The sequence below is a fragment of the Melanotaenia boesemani genome, chromosome 6, assembly GCF_017639745.1.
Source record: "Melanotaenia boesemani isolate fMelBoe1 chromosome 6, fMelBoe1.pri, whole genome shotgun sequence".
NCBI classification, from domain to species: Eukaryota; Metazoa; Chordata; class Actinopteri; order Atheriniformes; family Melanotaeniidae; genus Melanotaenia; species Melanotaenia boesemani.
The window spans coordinates 2,812,269-2,828,444 of NC_055687.1; the positions used below are offsets into that span (position 1 = coordinate 2,812,269).

Genomic DNA, 16,176 nt, shown 5'->3' on the forward strand with positions numbered 1-16,176 from the left:
TAACTTCATCCTCAAAGCTGGACTTTCTGCGTGGAAGGGGGCTTGCTTCGCCATGGCAACGGAGGCTAGAAGTTTAAGCCTGGCCACTGCAGAGATCTGAGAGCCTAGAACGGGAAGAGGTACAGAAATCTCAGCTTTGTCCTTCTGGAATCTCTAAATTTCTTCTTGAGTAATAAAATTAGAAAATTAAGTTTATGTTTTAATAAAATCAACAAACTCTTCAGACGACAACTTGAGGTTGTCGTCTGAAGAAATCAAAGAACCTTTATAACTTGTTTTTTTTTAAGACATTTGCAGTAAACCCACTCAAGATATTTCTTATCTTCATTTTGTGAAAAGAGCATTTATCCGTCAGGACGCCATCTGAAGGGCTCGAACTGTCGTAAACTGCATGTTTCAAATTCAACTGTATCACAAAAAGTGGCACCAGAATATGGAAATAAATAAAAATACTAAAAACATTCAAACCAAAGCAAATACATGTTAAATAAAATACATCGTCAACCTTTTACATGTAAAACCATGTGATGTTTACGTGTGTGAAGCATGCAGGACACGCGTCCACTGTATATTTTGAAAATGTGAAACCCTTATAACAACATATGATGCCCATGTTCATACGATTACATGTGAAACCCACGTAAATGTGGCCTTATTATTAAAGCTCGTGTAGGAACAAAAACCGGTGTACGCCAAATATAATCAACTTTTCTGATTGATACAAACATTTGACGGGAAAATGAACAGGATTTACAGGAAAAAGGGAGATGATGTTAATAAGAAGCTGAACCAGTAAAACATGTTCAGTCATTGTGAAACAAAACTTCATGTTATAAAATCCATCCAGATAAATAAGGAGCCAGTCTGCTGCCAGCATGTAGCAGCCAGTGTGGAAAGTAGCTTTGGTCCTTCATTCCAGCAGAGCGGGACCAGACTGGAGGCTGGAGGTCTAGAAGTGATGCTACGCTAACGAAACACACAGGAGAAGTATTTCCTTTTATTTATTTATTCTTACACAATGTTTTTATTGTTGTCCTCATTTCTGTCCAGACGGTCTTTATTTCCCGCAACTCCTTGTCCACCTGGTTAATAGCGGTGATGGTGTCCCTCTGCACCGCCCACCCAGCTGGAGCGCCGCCCACCCTGGAACACCCAGCAACTAGAAAGAAATATTATTTAACACTAAAACTGCTACCAGTCTCAGATTTATCTGTATATATTTATTTTATAAGTTAAATCACGATAACATTACTGTCATTTAGCAGATGCTTTTAACTTGTCTGGGAATCGAACTTCGGCCTTCCACAAGGGAGACAGATGCTCTACCGAGTACGTTGACAGGATCAGCAACCTGCTGCCACTATTCTTCCTTTCTGACACCAGTAATGTCCACGCCGTGTCCACCAATTAAATATTTTTAAATTTGTCAACGGGGTTCATCAGGATCTCTGTCTCACATCCGAAAAATTCCACTTCTTAACTCCTTTTACCCCCTGAGCCATCATGGAAATGATGTGATGTATATGTATTACAGGCGTCCACCTGACCATTTATAGCCACCATGTGGGCGGGGCAAGGCGTTCCCTCACGTGCGCCAGCTTTAGAATTGATTCTGATTTATGAACGGAAACTGGTGGAGGATATGCGTGCGCACGCTTGGATAAATCTGAAAGTAGAAGTGTGCAGCATTTGCTTTTTGCGCAGCAGACGCCGCCTGTAGTTTGCTTTGCTACGCTCAGTTTGATAAATGAGGTCCTGGAAGGCTGGAAGGTCCTGACTGTCCACAGACTTCCTGAATCTTTTCCCAGCATCCTGATCTGCAGTTACCACAGACCAACGCTCTCTGTAACCAGTCCTTGAGACATATTTGTTGAACTTATTGATGATTCTCATGATGGGGTTTTGGACCAAAGTGGTGAGAAACAACCCATCCTTTTATAGCCAGTCCTGACACCCTCACCGGTCACCAGCTAGTCTGAATAAGCCTGTAACTGGACAGTCTAGAAACTTTCTGTCCTTATTTGACTCCAGAACATTTTACTGACTTTCTGCAGCAGATTCTGCATCTGTACTTTTCCAGCCTTTGTAGAAATTAAGTTTGTTTGTTTAGCAGTAATGAAAAATGAAGCATCCACAAAACTCTCTCTGTTTTTGACCTTAGCTAGGCCAGACCACCCCCTCCTTCAGCCCCCCGCCCTGAGTCTCCACCCGTCCTGACTGGGTCTGGACTTCGGGGACGTACAGCTGCACATGACGCCACCTCCCAGGAATCCTGGCCAGGCTGCTGTTCGCCCGCTGTCCCCGCTGTAACGCTTCCCCTGCTGCTCGGGCCTAATGAGCTGATCTGGAAGCAGTTTGTGGAGATGAATTCTTTCTTTCTTCTCTCTGCTCCCGACACTTTGACCCAAAACTCAAACACAGTTCAGAGGAAAAAAACGAGCGAGCTTTTCACTTTGCACACCCCTCAGACTCAAACTGCAGGCTGGGAAGAAGGAAAAAGGAGTTAAATGAGTGGAAGAGGAGGGAGTTTCCTCCCTCCTCTCACCTGCTGTTAAACACTGGTTTCCATGGCAACGCTCCAGAATGGGAAACAAACAGTTCCACATTGTGAAAGAAGGCCTTCACAGCGACTCTGTTCCACAGCGTTGGATCAGCTGAGACATCAACAATGATCATTAGTCTGGAAGCGGATCATCAGGCCTGGTCCTGGAGGGCCAGGGTCCTGCAGGTTTTAGAAGTTTCCCTGCAGCAACACAGCTGATTCAGTCTCGGTTTGATTTAAAGCTCTGCAAACGTCTACTAATTAGAAATAGAAATAGAAAATACTTTATTAATCCCTTTGGAGAGTCCTCAGGGAAATTTGGGAATTACCCACTGATTAGATTCAGTGTGTTACAGCAGGGAAACTACTAAAACCTGCAGGACCCCAGACCAGGACTGAGGATCCCTGGGTTAGAAGGTCATTTCAAACTATCTGGAGTCCATCGTTCTGAAGAGAGCCAATCCTTCCAGGAGAGCATGTTGCTGCAAGTTCAGCCTGAAGTCAGACGGTACAAAGTCCAAGCTCCTGCTTTACTTTCCGTTCATGTTCATCTGAGGCTTCGTACCAGATTTTAGCCGCCGGCTAATTTCCGTCTGCAGTCTTAGGCCAGGTAAAAAAATACAGTAAAAAAACAATAGAATGCCATTAAATACCCGACTATCACACTAAAGCTATAAAACCTTACATTCATTGTTAATTTTTTTTTCTAACCTGTCCAGCATCGTAGCAGCAGAATGATGGTTGGGGGAGGTTTATGGGTAAAAGGCTCCTCTTGATGATCTGATTCATTTATTTATTTATTTTACTTTGAATCATGGAATCTATGCAATCCTGCTGGAAGAGAGCAAAATTCCCAGAGGAGAGGACGTCCCTCTGGATGGTGAGGTGCTAGCAGCACTAGGCACCCCCGTTCTCCAGGAGGCCCCCCCAGGACAAGCCAGGCCAGAGGCAGCCGCCCCCCCCCACGACCGGGCCCCCCAATTTCCTTTTAACAGCCATTAAAACAACCACATATGTAGAACTTAACACAAAAACCTCTTCATTCATGTTAAAAGCGCTGGTTCATCAAAAACCATTTTCTTTAATACCATGTGAAAGGTTCTGAAAAACATTGTGTTGTCATGGCAACAAGAAGTTTATTCCACTCCTTAACCCTAAATGAAAAAGCAGGTTGTGTCTCTTTGTGTTTGCAAAGAATCGAGGCGTTGACAGGATCCAGGCAAAGTCCAGGGCTGGGCCAGGCCCTTCAGAGTGGACCAAAGCTCCTCCAGCCCTAACGTCGTCCAGGAAGCAGGAACTGCAACTTCCTGCTGATGACGGAGCTTCTACATCTGCTGGATCCGGAGGATCATAAAATGTCATGTTTTGTTTATCTGAGGTTGGATTTCCATCATGTCCTGATACATAAAACCTCAGAATGAACAGTGTTCTTCATTTTTCACATGATGCAGATCATTTTGTTATCAGATAAAATTCCTTTGACTTCATTTTCCTGACGCCATCCAGATGTTTAGACCTCGTCTTGGAAAAATCTGTGAATAAATGTTGATGTAGAGACAAACCCGCCTCAGTCCAGCTCTGAATTCCTTCACAACTCGCTAATAACAGACGCTACCTGCAGACTTTCATCCAGCAGCAGCAGGAAAAGTGAACTCAGAGCACCTGCAGGCTGCGCCAAGTCTTTGCCCTGAGTTCCGACTCTCAGGCAGAACTCAGGAGATACAGAAAGCTCCAGATCTTTCTATTGCTTTAAGTCTGCTCTGATCACATCTTCATTTTCTTTTTTCTGTTGAGTCTGAGCTTCTATTCAGTGTTTTACTGTTTTCATTGTTTGTCCAACAAAAGCTGGAAGACTCAGAGGAGACTCGGCTTGTCTTCAGACTTACTGAAATCACGAGTTTTTTCTGGAAAAAAAGTGTGAATTACAGGAATTTCACAGAAAAGGCTCTCATCTGGATAATAAGGGGATGGGGGAAGTGTTGGCTGCTGCAGTGAATAAAATTAGTTTGTTTTTAGTTATTAATAGTTTAGAAAGTTCTTCCTGGAAGGAGGAAAAGCCCTCATGTGGAGTCTTGTTGACAAAGCTGCAGCGCTATCTGTAAAAACAAATGTTTCTCCAGAGTTTTGCTCCGACTGTCACTCCTCAGCTCCTCAGGCAGGACCATTAAAGACCGATTAAACCAGATTAGACCAAATGACCAGCAGCTCCTCTCATTCCTCTGGGAACTGAGCTGTGAAAGACGCGTAAACAGCAGCTGACTGATGCAGAAATGCTGGAGCTGATCATCATTTTTACTGCTTGTTTCATCAACTGTTATCTCATCTACTCTCCAGATTTTTCCAGACAAACCTTCATCTCAGACTGAAAGCGTGTTTACTCTGAGCTGACGCTCCACCAGCATCAGGGGGGTTTGTAGCAGGCAGGAAGCAGCCTGACAGTCTGAGCTCAGGGTTAATCCCTCAGGCTCTCTCTCCGCACAGCTGGAGACAGTCTGCTTCTGGAGTTTCTGCTGGTCCCCTGCAGGACTGAACAAGGACAAAAACTGAACCACAGAGAGACTCAGAAGCTGCTCATCACCTCCGATCTGTGCCAACTGATGAAGAAAGCACAACTTTATGACTTCAGTCATCACCGGGTTCTGAATCGAGCCTCCGTTCTTTTCCAGCTGTTCTGGTGTAGACCTGCTGCGTGAGCCAGTTTTATCCTGGCTTTAGCTGTCAGACAGATGGACTCACATCTGACTCTAGAATCCTCTTAATGTCTGCAAAGTCTGCAAGCCCTGCAGAACAAGCCCAGACCATCATCCCTCCACCACCGTGCTGACAGCTGTTATGAGGTGTTTAAGGACCAGACATGTCCACTCTGGTCTGGTCTGTCCAGAGGACCTTGTTCCAGCAGTCTTGTGGTTTGTTCAGATGCAGCATGCCAGCCTAAGCCGTGTTTTTAAATCCTGCAACCCTTCCTAACAAGCCGTACTGGGTCAGTCTTTTTCTAACTAGTCCAGGGGTGTCCAGCCCCGGTCCTCAAGGGCCACAATCCTGCAGGTTTTTGATGTGTCCCTGCTCCAAAACCACCTGACTCAAACTGATGGGTCATTGTGCAAAACTTAATAAGCTGTTGGATCCATTTCATTTGAGTCATGTGTGCTGAAGCAGGAAACATTGAAAACCTGCAGGACGGCGTCCCTCCAGGACCGACTTTGGGCACCCTGAACTAGACTATGCTGAGGCCTGGTCCTTCCCACACTGATGCACACAGACCTGCAGACCCTGAAGACAAATCAACGTTTAGTTGTTGATTTCAAGACATTCTGCTTGGTGAAGCATGATTAATGTTTGCTTCAATAATTTGATTGAATATTAGTAACTGTTCAATAACTAATAACTAGTAGCTCCTACCTCCACCCGACAGCAGCTAAGTCATCTTTTTCTGGTTGGGAAATGACCTCCTAACCCTTCCCAGATCGATGCATTTTTATAAGGATTCCAGGCTTCAGTTCATTTTACTTGAAAAGAAAACATTGTTTTTCCACATTTCTGCGAGTTATTATTAAACATTTTAAACATTTATCTTCAGCATCATAATTTGACTCAAATGTGTTGATATAAAGGTTTGTTTTTTCTGTCTTTCCAACTCATAAACCAGCAGAAGCTGCGGGATAAAAACTGGATTTCCTTCCTCTCAGGTTCGGTCAGTAGAAACAAGGTCTCTCTCTCTCTCTCTCTCTCTCTCTCTCTCTCTCTCTCTCTCTCTCTCTCTCTCTCTCTCTCGCTCTCTCGCTGCAGGGAGGCAGAGCGCGCGCTGGCTGCAGTTCCCAGCTGGGCTCGTGACCGTTAGTTTCTCCAGCAGCGGCTCGGTCGGTCAGGATCGGTTCTCTCTGCGGCGGCTTCGCTCTTCTCCTCCCCGCTCCGGGCAGCAGTTCCCCGGCGTGGACCCAGCCTCTTCTCTCGGTCCCTCCGGACCTTAAACCCTCTTCACACCCCTTCCAACGGAGTTCGGTTCAGCTCGGATCAGACTCTGTATCTCTTTTAAAGTTTATTATTATTATTATTTCTGGTTCTGGTTTGCTTCCTCCCGGATCAATATGGGCTGGATAGTTCCGGTTCTGGTCTCAGTCATCTGTGCCAAGTTAACGGCTGGAGTTCCGGACGGAGCGGACGTTCAAGGTAACGGAACCGAACCCGATCCATGATGTTTCATCAGTTATTAACTTCATGGAAAGTTCATTTCTTCACGCTTTTCTGGTTTTATTTTCTTTGTTAGAGTTGAAATAGAATAAAAACCGTCAAAGAAGTGAAGTTAGAAGTAACTGTCAGGCTGTTTTATTTAGTCTAAACATTTTAGACTTTATACAAACCCAATTCCAAAAACATGAAATTAAAACAGAATCTCATCAACTCATATTTTTGATTTTTATAACCAACATGTCAGATGATGAAACTGAGACGTTTCACCATGTGATGAAAATATGAGCTGATAGTGAATCTGATGGAAAAAGCTGGAACAGGAGCAACAAAAGGCTGGAAAAGTACCTGGTACAAACCAGAAACACCTGGAGGAGCATTGGACAACTAACCAGGTTACCTGGCAACAGGTCAGTAACATGACTGGTATAAAAGGAGCATTTCAGAGAGGCAGAGTCTCTCACATGGAAAGATGGACAGAGCTTCACCAATCTGAGACAAACTGGATCTAAAAGCTATGAAGATCCACCATCTACAGTGTAGAATATCATCACTAGATTCAGAGAATCAGGAGGAACCTCTGTGTGCATGGGACAAGGCTGGATGCTGGTGATGTTCTGCATTAAAAGCAGACGTGATTCTCTACTGGAAACCACTGCATGGACTCAGGAAGACGTCCAGAAACCACTGTCTGTGAACATAGTTCACCCTGAAACCCACAAATGCAGGTTAAAGCTCCATCATGCAGAGAAGAAGCCAGATGTGAACAGGATCCAGAACCTCAGCCTTCTCTGAAATTCTAAGCATCAGCAGCCAGTCCAGAAATGTATATTATACTTTTATTTCTTCTTAAACTGCTCTGATGACAGAATCTGGGCTGAAACATGGATGGTCCATTACAGTTGCTGACCTCCGTCTGCTGAGTGCAGTCTGGTGACGGAAAAAGCACAATTTATGGAAAATGTTGACTTTTTCAGCATGGAAGCAATAACTTGATCCTCTTTGAAACAGATGCAGGTTAGAAAAGTGGGAACAGTGTAGTACTTTGGATAGATGGAGAAGGAAAAATGCTTTAGTGATTGGTGTGTTTTCTCTGTACATAAAACAGACATTACAACAGCAGAGATATTGATGCCTTAGTTCCTGGTGTGATAGATGAAGCAGGTGGTGGAAACCTTCCTCAGAGGTTTTCTCCATATTGACATGACAGCATCACACAGTTGCTGCAGGTTTGTCGGCTGCATCCATGATGAGAATCTCCCGTTCCACCACATCCCAAAGCTGCTCTACTGGACTGAGATCTGGTGGCTGTGGAGGTCGTTGGAGTCCAGTGAACTCATCGTCATGTTCTAGAAAGCAGGTGGAGATGATCTGAGCTTTGTGACATGGTGCATTATCCTGCTGCTTCACGGTTTGACGTGTTGTGTTCAGAGAAGGTGTTCTGCATACCTCGGCTGGAACGGTCTGGAACTGGATCAGGGTTCTGATGGTCTGGGGTCGGATCAGGGTTCTGTGATGGTCTGGGGCTGGATCAGGGTTCTGATGATTCTAGACCACATCTTTCCAGGGACGATGAAGAACAGCCTTCTGCTACATTCCAGTATCTTGGCTGTGGAAGAGGAGAGTACTGGACTGACCTGCCAGGATCCACAACTGTTGGATACCTGAAGACGTGTTTGCAGGATGAAGCTGAAACCCTTCATCACTCTGCATCCTCCATGTTAGAAGGTCCTGGAAGTGTTGGGAGAAGGAACGGGAACGTTACGGAGGAAAAAGATTAAAAAATGTTTAAAATAAATGAAGCTGATGAGACACCATAAAAAATGTTGGGATTCCTCCATCAGGATGTAAATCTGTTCTTCACTGGTCCATGCATCTAACTTCAGTAGACTGGACTACTGTAACACTGTCCTCACAGCTCTCCCTAAAGTCCACTAAGACCAGGAAAGTAGATCCTAGAACTCCAGTCCTCACTACGACCAGGAACATCGATCCTAGAACTCCAGTCCTCACTACGACCAGGAAAGTAGATCCTAGAACTCCAGTCCTCACTTAGACCAGGAAAGTAGATCCTAGAACTCCAGTCCTCACTAACACCAGGAACATAGATCCTAGAACTCCAGTCCTCACTAACACCAGGAACATAGATCCTAGAACTCCAGTCCTCACTACGACCAGGAACATAGATCCTAGAACTCCAGTCCTCACTTAGACCAGGGGTCTCATTTATAAAACTGTGCGTAGGATTCTTACTAAAAGTGTACTTACGCCCAAAACCGGAAGTTGGCGTACGCCATAAAATATTCTGATTTATAAAACCGTGCGTACGCACAGGTGCAAGCAATTTCCCCTTTATAAATCACACTCGTCCTTGAAGTTTGCGCAGGTGAATTTGGCTCATGTTCCGCCCACTACACGCCCACTTTCCACCATAAATGGTCAATGCAAAGTACCTCAGCGTGTATTAAAATGAGCCAGCTGATCCATGTTGTGATCCACGAACAATGGCAACCGCAGGGAAGCGAACCAAAAAACGCAACTTCACAGAGGCAGAAATCGATGCATTAGTGAGTGAGGTGGAGAGTCGAAAAATGATTTTGTTTGGTAGCCACAGTAGTGGTGTGACAAATAAGAGTAAGTGTCGTGAGTGGCAACACATAGTTACCTCAGTTAACTCTGTGAGCGGGACAGAGCGGACCATGGCGAGATCAAAAAGAAACCATCAATGAACTGAAGGAAATCAGAACAACACTGCATAATTTGTGTGACATTATGTTCGACATTTCAAACACATTAAAAGAGCTTGTGAAAAAGTGAACCTTATTGTCTGCTTAATCGCTGCATGACCTCCTCACGGAGCCGTGCCCCGTGTTGGAACTCCCTGTGTCTGGGAGGGGGCTGTGGGTGAGGGTCGGCATTCCGAGGAGGGGGGAGGCCAGGAGGTAGTTGGATGCCGTGCCTCAGTGCCAGGTTGTGCAGCACGCCACACGCCCTCACGATCCTGCGCACCTTTTGGGGATGGTACAATAATCTACCCCCTGACGCATCCAGACACCCCCACCGGCATTTTAAAAGGCCGATGGCGCGCTCTACAGTTGAGCGCGCACGGGAGTGAGCGGTATTGAACAGGGTCTCCTCTGCGCTCTGGGGGTTTGGGAAGGGGGTCAGGAGCCAGCGCCGGAGGGGGTAGCCACTGTCCCCTGCATTTCAATGAAACAGTGCATCAGTGGTCTGCATCTGGCTAAGCTGGTTGTCAATATAAAGTTATTGTCTTACCAAGAAGCCAGCCATCACGTACAGCGCCTGCCTGCAGTCTCTTCTCTACACTGCTTTGCGCTAGGATGTAAGAGTCATGTGTAGAGCCAGGCCATCGTGCAACTACATTTGTCAACATCATGTTGGATTGACATATGACTTGAACATTGATAGTATGCACATGCTTCCTATTGACATACATGAATTCATCGACATATGGGGCCCTTATAGCAATATGAGTGCAGTCAATTGCGCCGATTACATTAGGAAAACCGGACATTGCTGCAAATTGCCTTTTAATGTCGGCCTGTTCTCCTGCAATTAGAGAAATTGGATGTGGAAGAGTGTAGCAGGACGCATAGACAGCGGAGACGGGTTATGAACTCTTGCCGGGTTGAAGTCATGCACGCTGACCAGTGAGCCGAAATCACATCTGCGGTCATACAGCCAGAGCGCAAAATTAATTGGAGACATGGTGACAGGACCCCACGCTGCCACAAGAGGACTCTGGATGCAGTGTGTTGTTAATTCCCCACCTCTCCATCTGTGTCGCCAATTCCCCCAGCCTCCAAAACCAGCGTACGCATGGGTCAGAGCTGCCGTGAAAGACCGCACATTTTCACGTCAAGTGTGTTTTTTATAAATCACAACCTTTGCGTGAAAAGAGGCGTACGCCAGTTTCAGGCCCCATTTTGTGCGTACGCAACGGTTATAAATGAGACCCCAGGAAAGTAGATTCTAGAACTCCAGTTCTCACTAAGACCAGGAACATAGATCCTAGAACTCCAGTCCTCACTACGACCAGGAACATAGATCCTAGAACTCCAGTCCTCACTACGACCAGGAAAGTAGATCCTAGAACTCCAGTCCTCACTAAGACCAGGAACATAGATCCTAGAACTCCATTCCTCACTAAGACCAGGAAAGTAGATCCTAGAACTCCAGTCCTCACTAAGACCAGGAACATAGATCCTAGAACTCCATTCCTCACTAAGACCAGGAACATAGATCCTAGAACTCCAGTCCTCACTTAGACCAGGAAAGTAGATCCTAGAACTCCAGTCCTCACTTAGACCAGGAAAGTAGATTCTAGAACTCTAGTTCTCACTACGACCAGGAACATAGATCCTAGTACACCAGTCCTCACTACGACCAGGAACATAGATCCTAGAACTCCAGTCCTCATTACGGCCAGGAAAGTAGATCCTAGAACTCCAGTCCCCACTAAGACCAGGAAAGTAGATCCTAGAACTCCAGTCCTCACTAAGACCAGGAACATAGATCCTAGAACTCCAGTCCTCACTTAGACCAGGAAAGTAGATCCTAGAACTCCAGTTCTCACTAAGACCAGGAACATAGATCCTAGAACTCCAGTCCTCACTACGACCAGGAACATCGATCCTAGAACTCCAGTCCTCACTACGACCAGGAAAGTAGATCCTAAAACTCCAGTCCTCACTTAGACCAGGAAAGTAGATCCTAGAACTCCAGTCCTCAATAAGACCAGGAACATAGATCGTAGAACTCCAGTCCTCACTTAGACCGGGAAAGTAGATCCTAGAACTCCAGTCTTCACTAACACCAGGAAAGTAGACCCTAGAACTCCAGTCCTCACTAAGACCAGGAACATAGATCCTAGAACTCCAGTCCTCACTAAGACCAGGAAAGTAGATCCTAGAACTCCAGTCCTTACTAAAACCAGGAAAGTAGATTCTAGAACTCCAGTCCTCACTACGACCAGGAACATAGATCCTAGAACTCCAGTCCTCACTTAGACCAGGAACATAGATCCTAGAACTCCAGTCCTCACTAAGACCAGGAAAGTAGATCCTAGAACTCCAGTCCTCACTACGACCAGGAACATAGATCCTAGAACTCCAGTCCTCACTACGACCAGGAAAGTAGATTCTAGAACTCCAGTCCTCACTACGACCAGGAACATAGATCCTAGAACTCCAGTCCTCACTTAGACCAGGAACATAGATCCTAGAACTCCAGACCCCACTACGACCAGGAAAGTAGATCCTAGAACTCCAGTCCTCACTAAGACCAGGAACATAGATCCTAGAACTCCATTCCTCACTAAGACCAGGAAAGTAGATCCTAGAACTCCAGTCCTCACTAAGACCAGGAACATAGATCCTAGAACTCCAGTCCTTACTTAGACCAGGAACATAGATCCTAGAACTCCAGTCCTCACTTAGACCAGGAAAGTAGATTCTAGAACTCCAGTTCTCACTAAGACCAGGAACATAGATCCTAGAACTCCAGTCCTCACTACGACCAGGAACATAGATCCTAGAACTCCAGTCCTCACTACGACCAGGAAAGTAGATCCTAGAACTCCAGTCCTCACTACGACCAGGAAAGTAGATCCTAGAACTCCAGTCCTCACTAAGACCAGGAACATAGATCCTAGAACTCCAGTCCTCACTTAGACCAGGAAAGTAGATTCTAGAACTCCAGTTCTCACTAAGACCAGGAACATAGATCCTAGAACTCCAGTCCTCACTACGACCAGGAACATCGATCCTAGAACTCCAGTCCTCCTACGACCAGGAACATAGATCCTAGAACTCCAGTCCTCACTAAGACCAGGAAAGTAGATTCTAGAACTCCAGTCCTCACTAAGACCAGGAAAGTAGATTCTAGAACTCCAGTTCTCACTAAGACCAGGAAAGTAGATTCTAGAACTCCAGTTCTCACTAAGACCAGGAACATAGATCCTAGAACTCCAGTCCTCACTTAGACCAGGAAAGTAGATTCTAGAACTCCAGTTCTCACTAAGACCAGGAACATAGATCCTAGAACTCCAGTCCTCACTACGACCAGGAACATCGATCCTAGAACTCCAGTCCTCACTACGACCAGGAACATAGATCCTAGAACTCCAGTCCTCACTAAGACCAGGAAAGTAGATTCTAGAACTCCAGTCCTCACTAAGACCAGGAAAGTAGATTCTAGAACTCCAGTTCTCACTAAGACCAGGAAAGTAGATTCTAGAACTCCAGTTCTCACTAAGACCAGGAACATAGATCCTAGAACTCCAGTCCTCACTTAGACCAGGAAAGTAGATTCTAGAACTCCAGTTCTCACTAAGACCAGGAACATAGATCCTAGAACTCCAGTCCTCACTACGACCAGGAACATCGATCCTAGAACTCCAGTCCTCACTACGACTAGGAACATAGATCCTAGAACTCCAGTCCTCACTACGACTAGGAAAGTAGATTCTAGAACTCCAGTCCTCACTAAGACCAGGAAAGTAGATTCTAGAACTCCAGTTCTCACTAAGACCAGGAAAGTAGATTCCAGAACTCCAGTTCTCACTAAGACCAGGAACATAGATCCTAGAACTCCAGTCCTCACTAAGACCAGGAACATAGATCCTAGAACTCCAGTCCTCACTTAGACCAGGAAAGTAGATTCTAGAACTCCAGTTCTCACTAAGACCAGGAACATAGATCCTAGAACTCCAGTCCTCACTTAGACCAGGAACATAGATCCTAGAACTCCAGTCCTCACTAAGACCAGGAACATAGATCCTAGAACTCCATTCCTCACTAAGACCAGGAAAGTAGATCCTAGAACTCCAGTCCTCAATAAGACCAGGAACATAGATCCTAGAACTCCAGTCCTCACTTAGACCAGGAAAGTAGATCCTAGAACTCCAGTCTTCACTAACACCAGGAAAGTAGACCCTAGAACTCCAGTCCTCACTAAGACCAGGAACATAGATCCTAGAACTCCAGTCCTCACTAAGACCAGGAAAGTAGATCCTAGAACTCCAGTCCTTACTAAAACCAGGAAAGTAGATTCTAGAACTCCAGTCCTCACTACGACCAGGAACATAGATCCTAGAACTCCAGTCCTCACTTAGACCAGGAACATAGATCCTAGAACTCCAGTCCTAACTAAGACCAGGAAAGTAGATCCTAGAACTCCAGTCCTCACTACGACCAGGAACATAGATCCTAGAACTCCAGTCCTCACTACGACCAGGAAAGTAGATTCTAGAACTCCAGTCCTCACTACGACCAGGAACATAGATCCTAGAACTCCAGTCCTCACTTAGACCAGGAACATAGATCCTAGAACTCCAGTCCTCACTACGACCAGGAAAGTAGATCCTAGAACTCCAGTCCTCACTTAGACCAGGAACATAGATCCTAGAACTCCATTCCTCACTAAGACCAGGAAAGTAGATCCTAGAACTCCAGTCCTCACTAAGACCAGGAACATAGATCCTAGAACTCCAGTCCTTACTTAGACCAGGAACATAGATCCTAGAACTCCAGTCCTCACTTAAACCAGGAAAGTAGATTCTAGAACTCCAGTTCTCACTAAGACCAGGAACATAGATCCTAGAACTCCAGTCCTCACTACGACCAGGAACATAGATCCTAGAACTCCAGTCCTCACTACGACCAGGAAAGTAGATCCTAGAACTCCAGTCCTCACTACGACCAGGAAAGTAGATCCTAGAACTCCAGTCCTCACTAAGACCAGGAACATAGATCCTAGAACTCCAGTCCTCACTTAGACCAGGAAAGTAGATTCTAGAACTCCAGTTCTCACTAAGACCAGGAACATAGATCCTAGAACTCCAGTCCTCACTACGACCAGGAACATCGATCCTAGAACTCCAGTCCTCACTACGACCAGGAACATAGATCCTAGAACTCCAGTCCTCACTAAGACGAGGAAAGTAGATTCTAGAACTCCAGTCCTCACTAAGACCAGGAAAGTAGATTCTAGAACTCCAGTTCTCACTAAGACCAGGAAAGTAGATTCTAGAACTCCAGTTCTCACTAAGACCAGGAACATAGATCCTAGAACTCCAGTCCTCACTTAGACCAGGAAAGTAGATTCTAGAACTCCAGTTCTCACTAAGACCAGGAACATAGATCCTAGAACTCCAGTCCTCACTACGACCAGGAACATCGATCCTAGAACTCCAGTCCTCACTACGACCAGGAACATAGATCCTAGAACTCCAGTCCTCACTAAGACCAGGAAAGTAGATTCTAGAACTCCAGTCCTCACTAAGACCAGGAAAGTAGATTCTAGAACTCCAGTTCTCACTAAGACCAGGAAAGTAGATTCTAGAACTCCAGTTCTCACTAAGACCAGGAACATAGATCCTAGAACTCCAGTCCTCACTTAGACCAGGAAAGTAGATTCTAGAACTCCAGTTCTCACTAAGACCAGGAACATAGATCCTAGAACTCCAGTCCTCACTACGACCAGGAACATCGATCCTAGAACTCCAGTCCTCACTAAGACCAGGAACATAGATCCTAGAACTCCAGTCCTCACTAAGACTAGGAAAGTAGATTCTAGAACTCCAGTCCTCACTAAGACCAGGAAAGTAGATTCTAGAACTCCAGTTCTCACTAAGACCAGGAAAGTAGATTCTAGAACTCCAGTTCTCACTAAGACCAGGAACATAGATCCTAGAACTCCAGTCCTCACTAAGACCAGGAACATAGATCCTAGAACTCCAGTCCTCACTTAGACCAGGAAAGTAGATTCTAGAACTCCAGTTCTCACTAAGACCAGGAACATAGATCCTAGAACTCCAGTCCTCACTTAGACCAGGAACATAGATCCTAGAACTCCAGTCCTCACTACGACCAGGAAAGTAGATCCTAGAACTCCAGTCCTCACTAAGACCAGGAACATAGATCCTAGAACTCCATTCCTCACTAAGACCAGGAAAGTAGATCCTAGAACTCCAGTCCTCACTAAGACCAGGAACATAGATCCTAGAACTCCAGTCCTCACTTAGACCAGGAAAGTAGATTCTAGAACTCCAGTTCTCACTAAGACCAGGAACATAGATCCTAGAACTCCAGTCCTCACTACGACCAGGAACATCGATCCTAGAACTCCAGTCCTCACTACGACCAGGAAAGTAGATCCTAGAACTCCAGTCCTCATTTAGACCAGGAAAGTAGATCCTAGAACTCCAGTCCTCACTAAGACCAGGAACATAGATCCTAGAAATCCAGTCCTCACTTAGACCAGGAACATAGATTCTAGAACTCCAGTCCTCACTAAGACCAGGAACATAGATCCTAGAACTCCAGTCCTCACTTAGACCAGGAAAGTAGATTCTAGAACTCCTGTTCTCACTAAGACCAGGAACATAGATCCTAGAACTCCAGTCCTCACTACGACCAGGAACATAG

At 45.5% G+C, this 16,176-nt stretch overlaps 1 protein-coding gene across 2 annotated transcripts in view; it reads left to right on the plus strand.

Moving 5' to 3' along the window:
- The first annotated feature begins 6,344 nt into the window (after positions 1-6,344).
- The window catches only part of thbs3a (thrombospondin 3a), a 46,204-nt gene continuing 36,372 nt past the window's right edge, over positions 6,345-16,176 (plus strand). For both annotated transcript variants that reach the window (XM_041988660.1, XM_041988661.1), the window contains exon 1: positions 6,345-6,709. In XM_041988660.1, the coding sequence (XP_041844594.1) occupies positions 6,628-6,709 (82 nt within the window). In that variant the 5' untranslated portion in view covers positions 6,345-6,627. The remainder of the gene's footprint in view (positions 6,710-16,176) is intronic.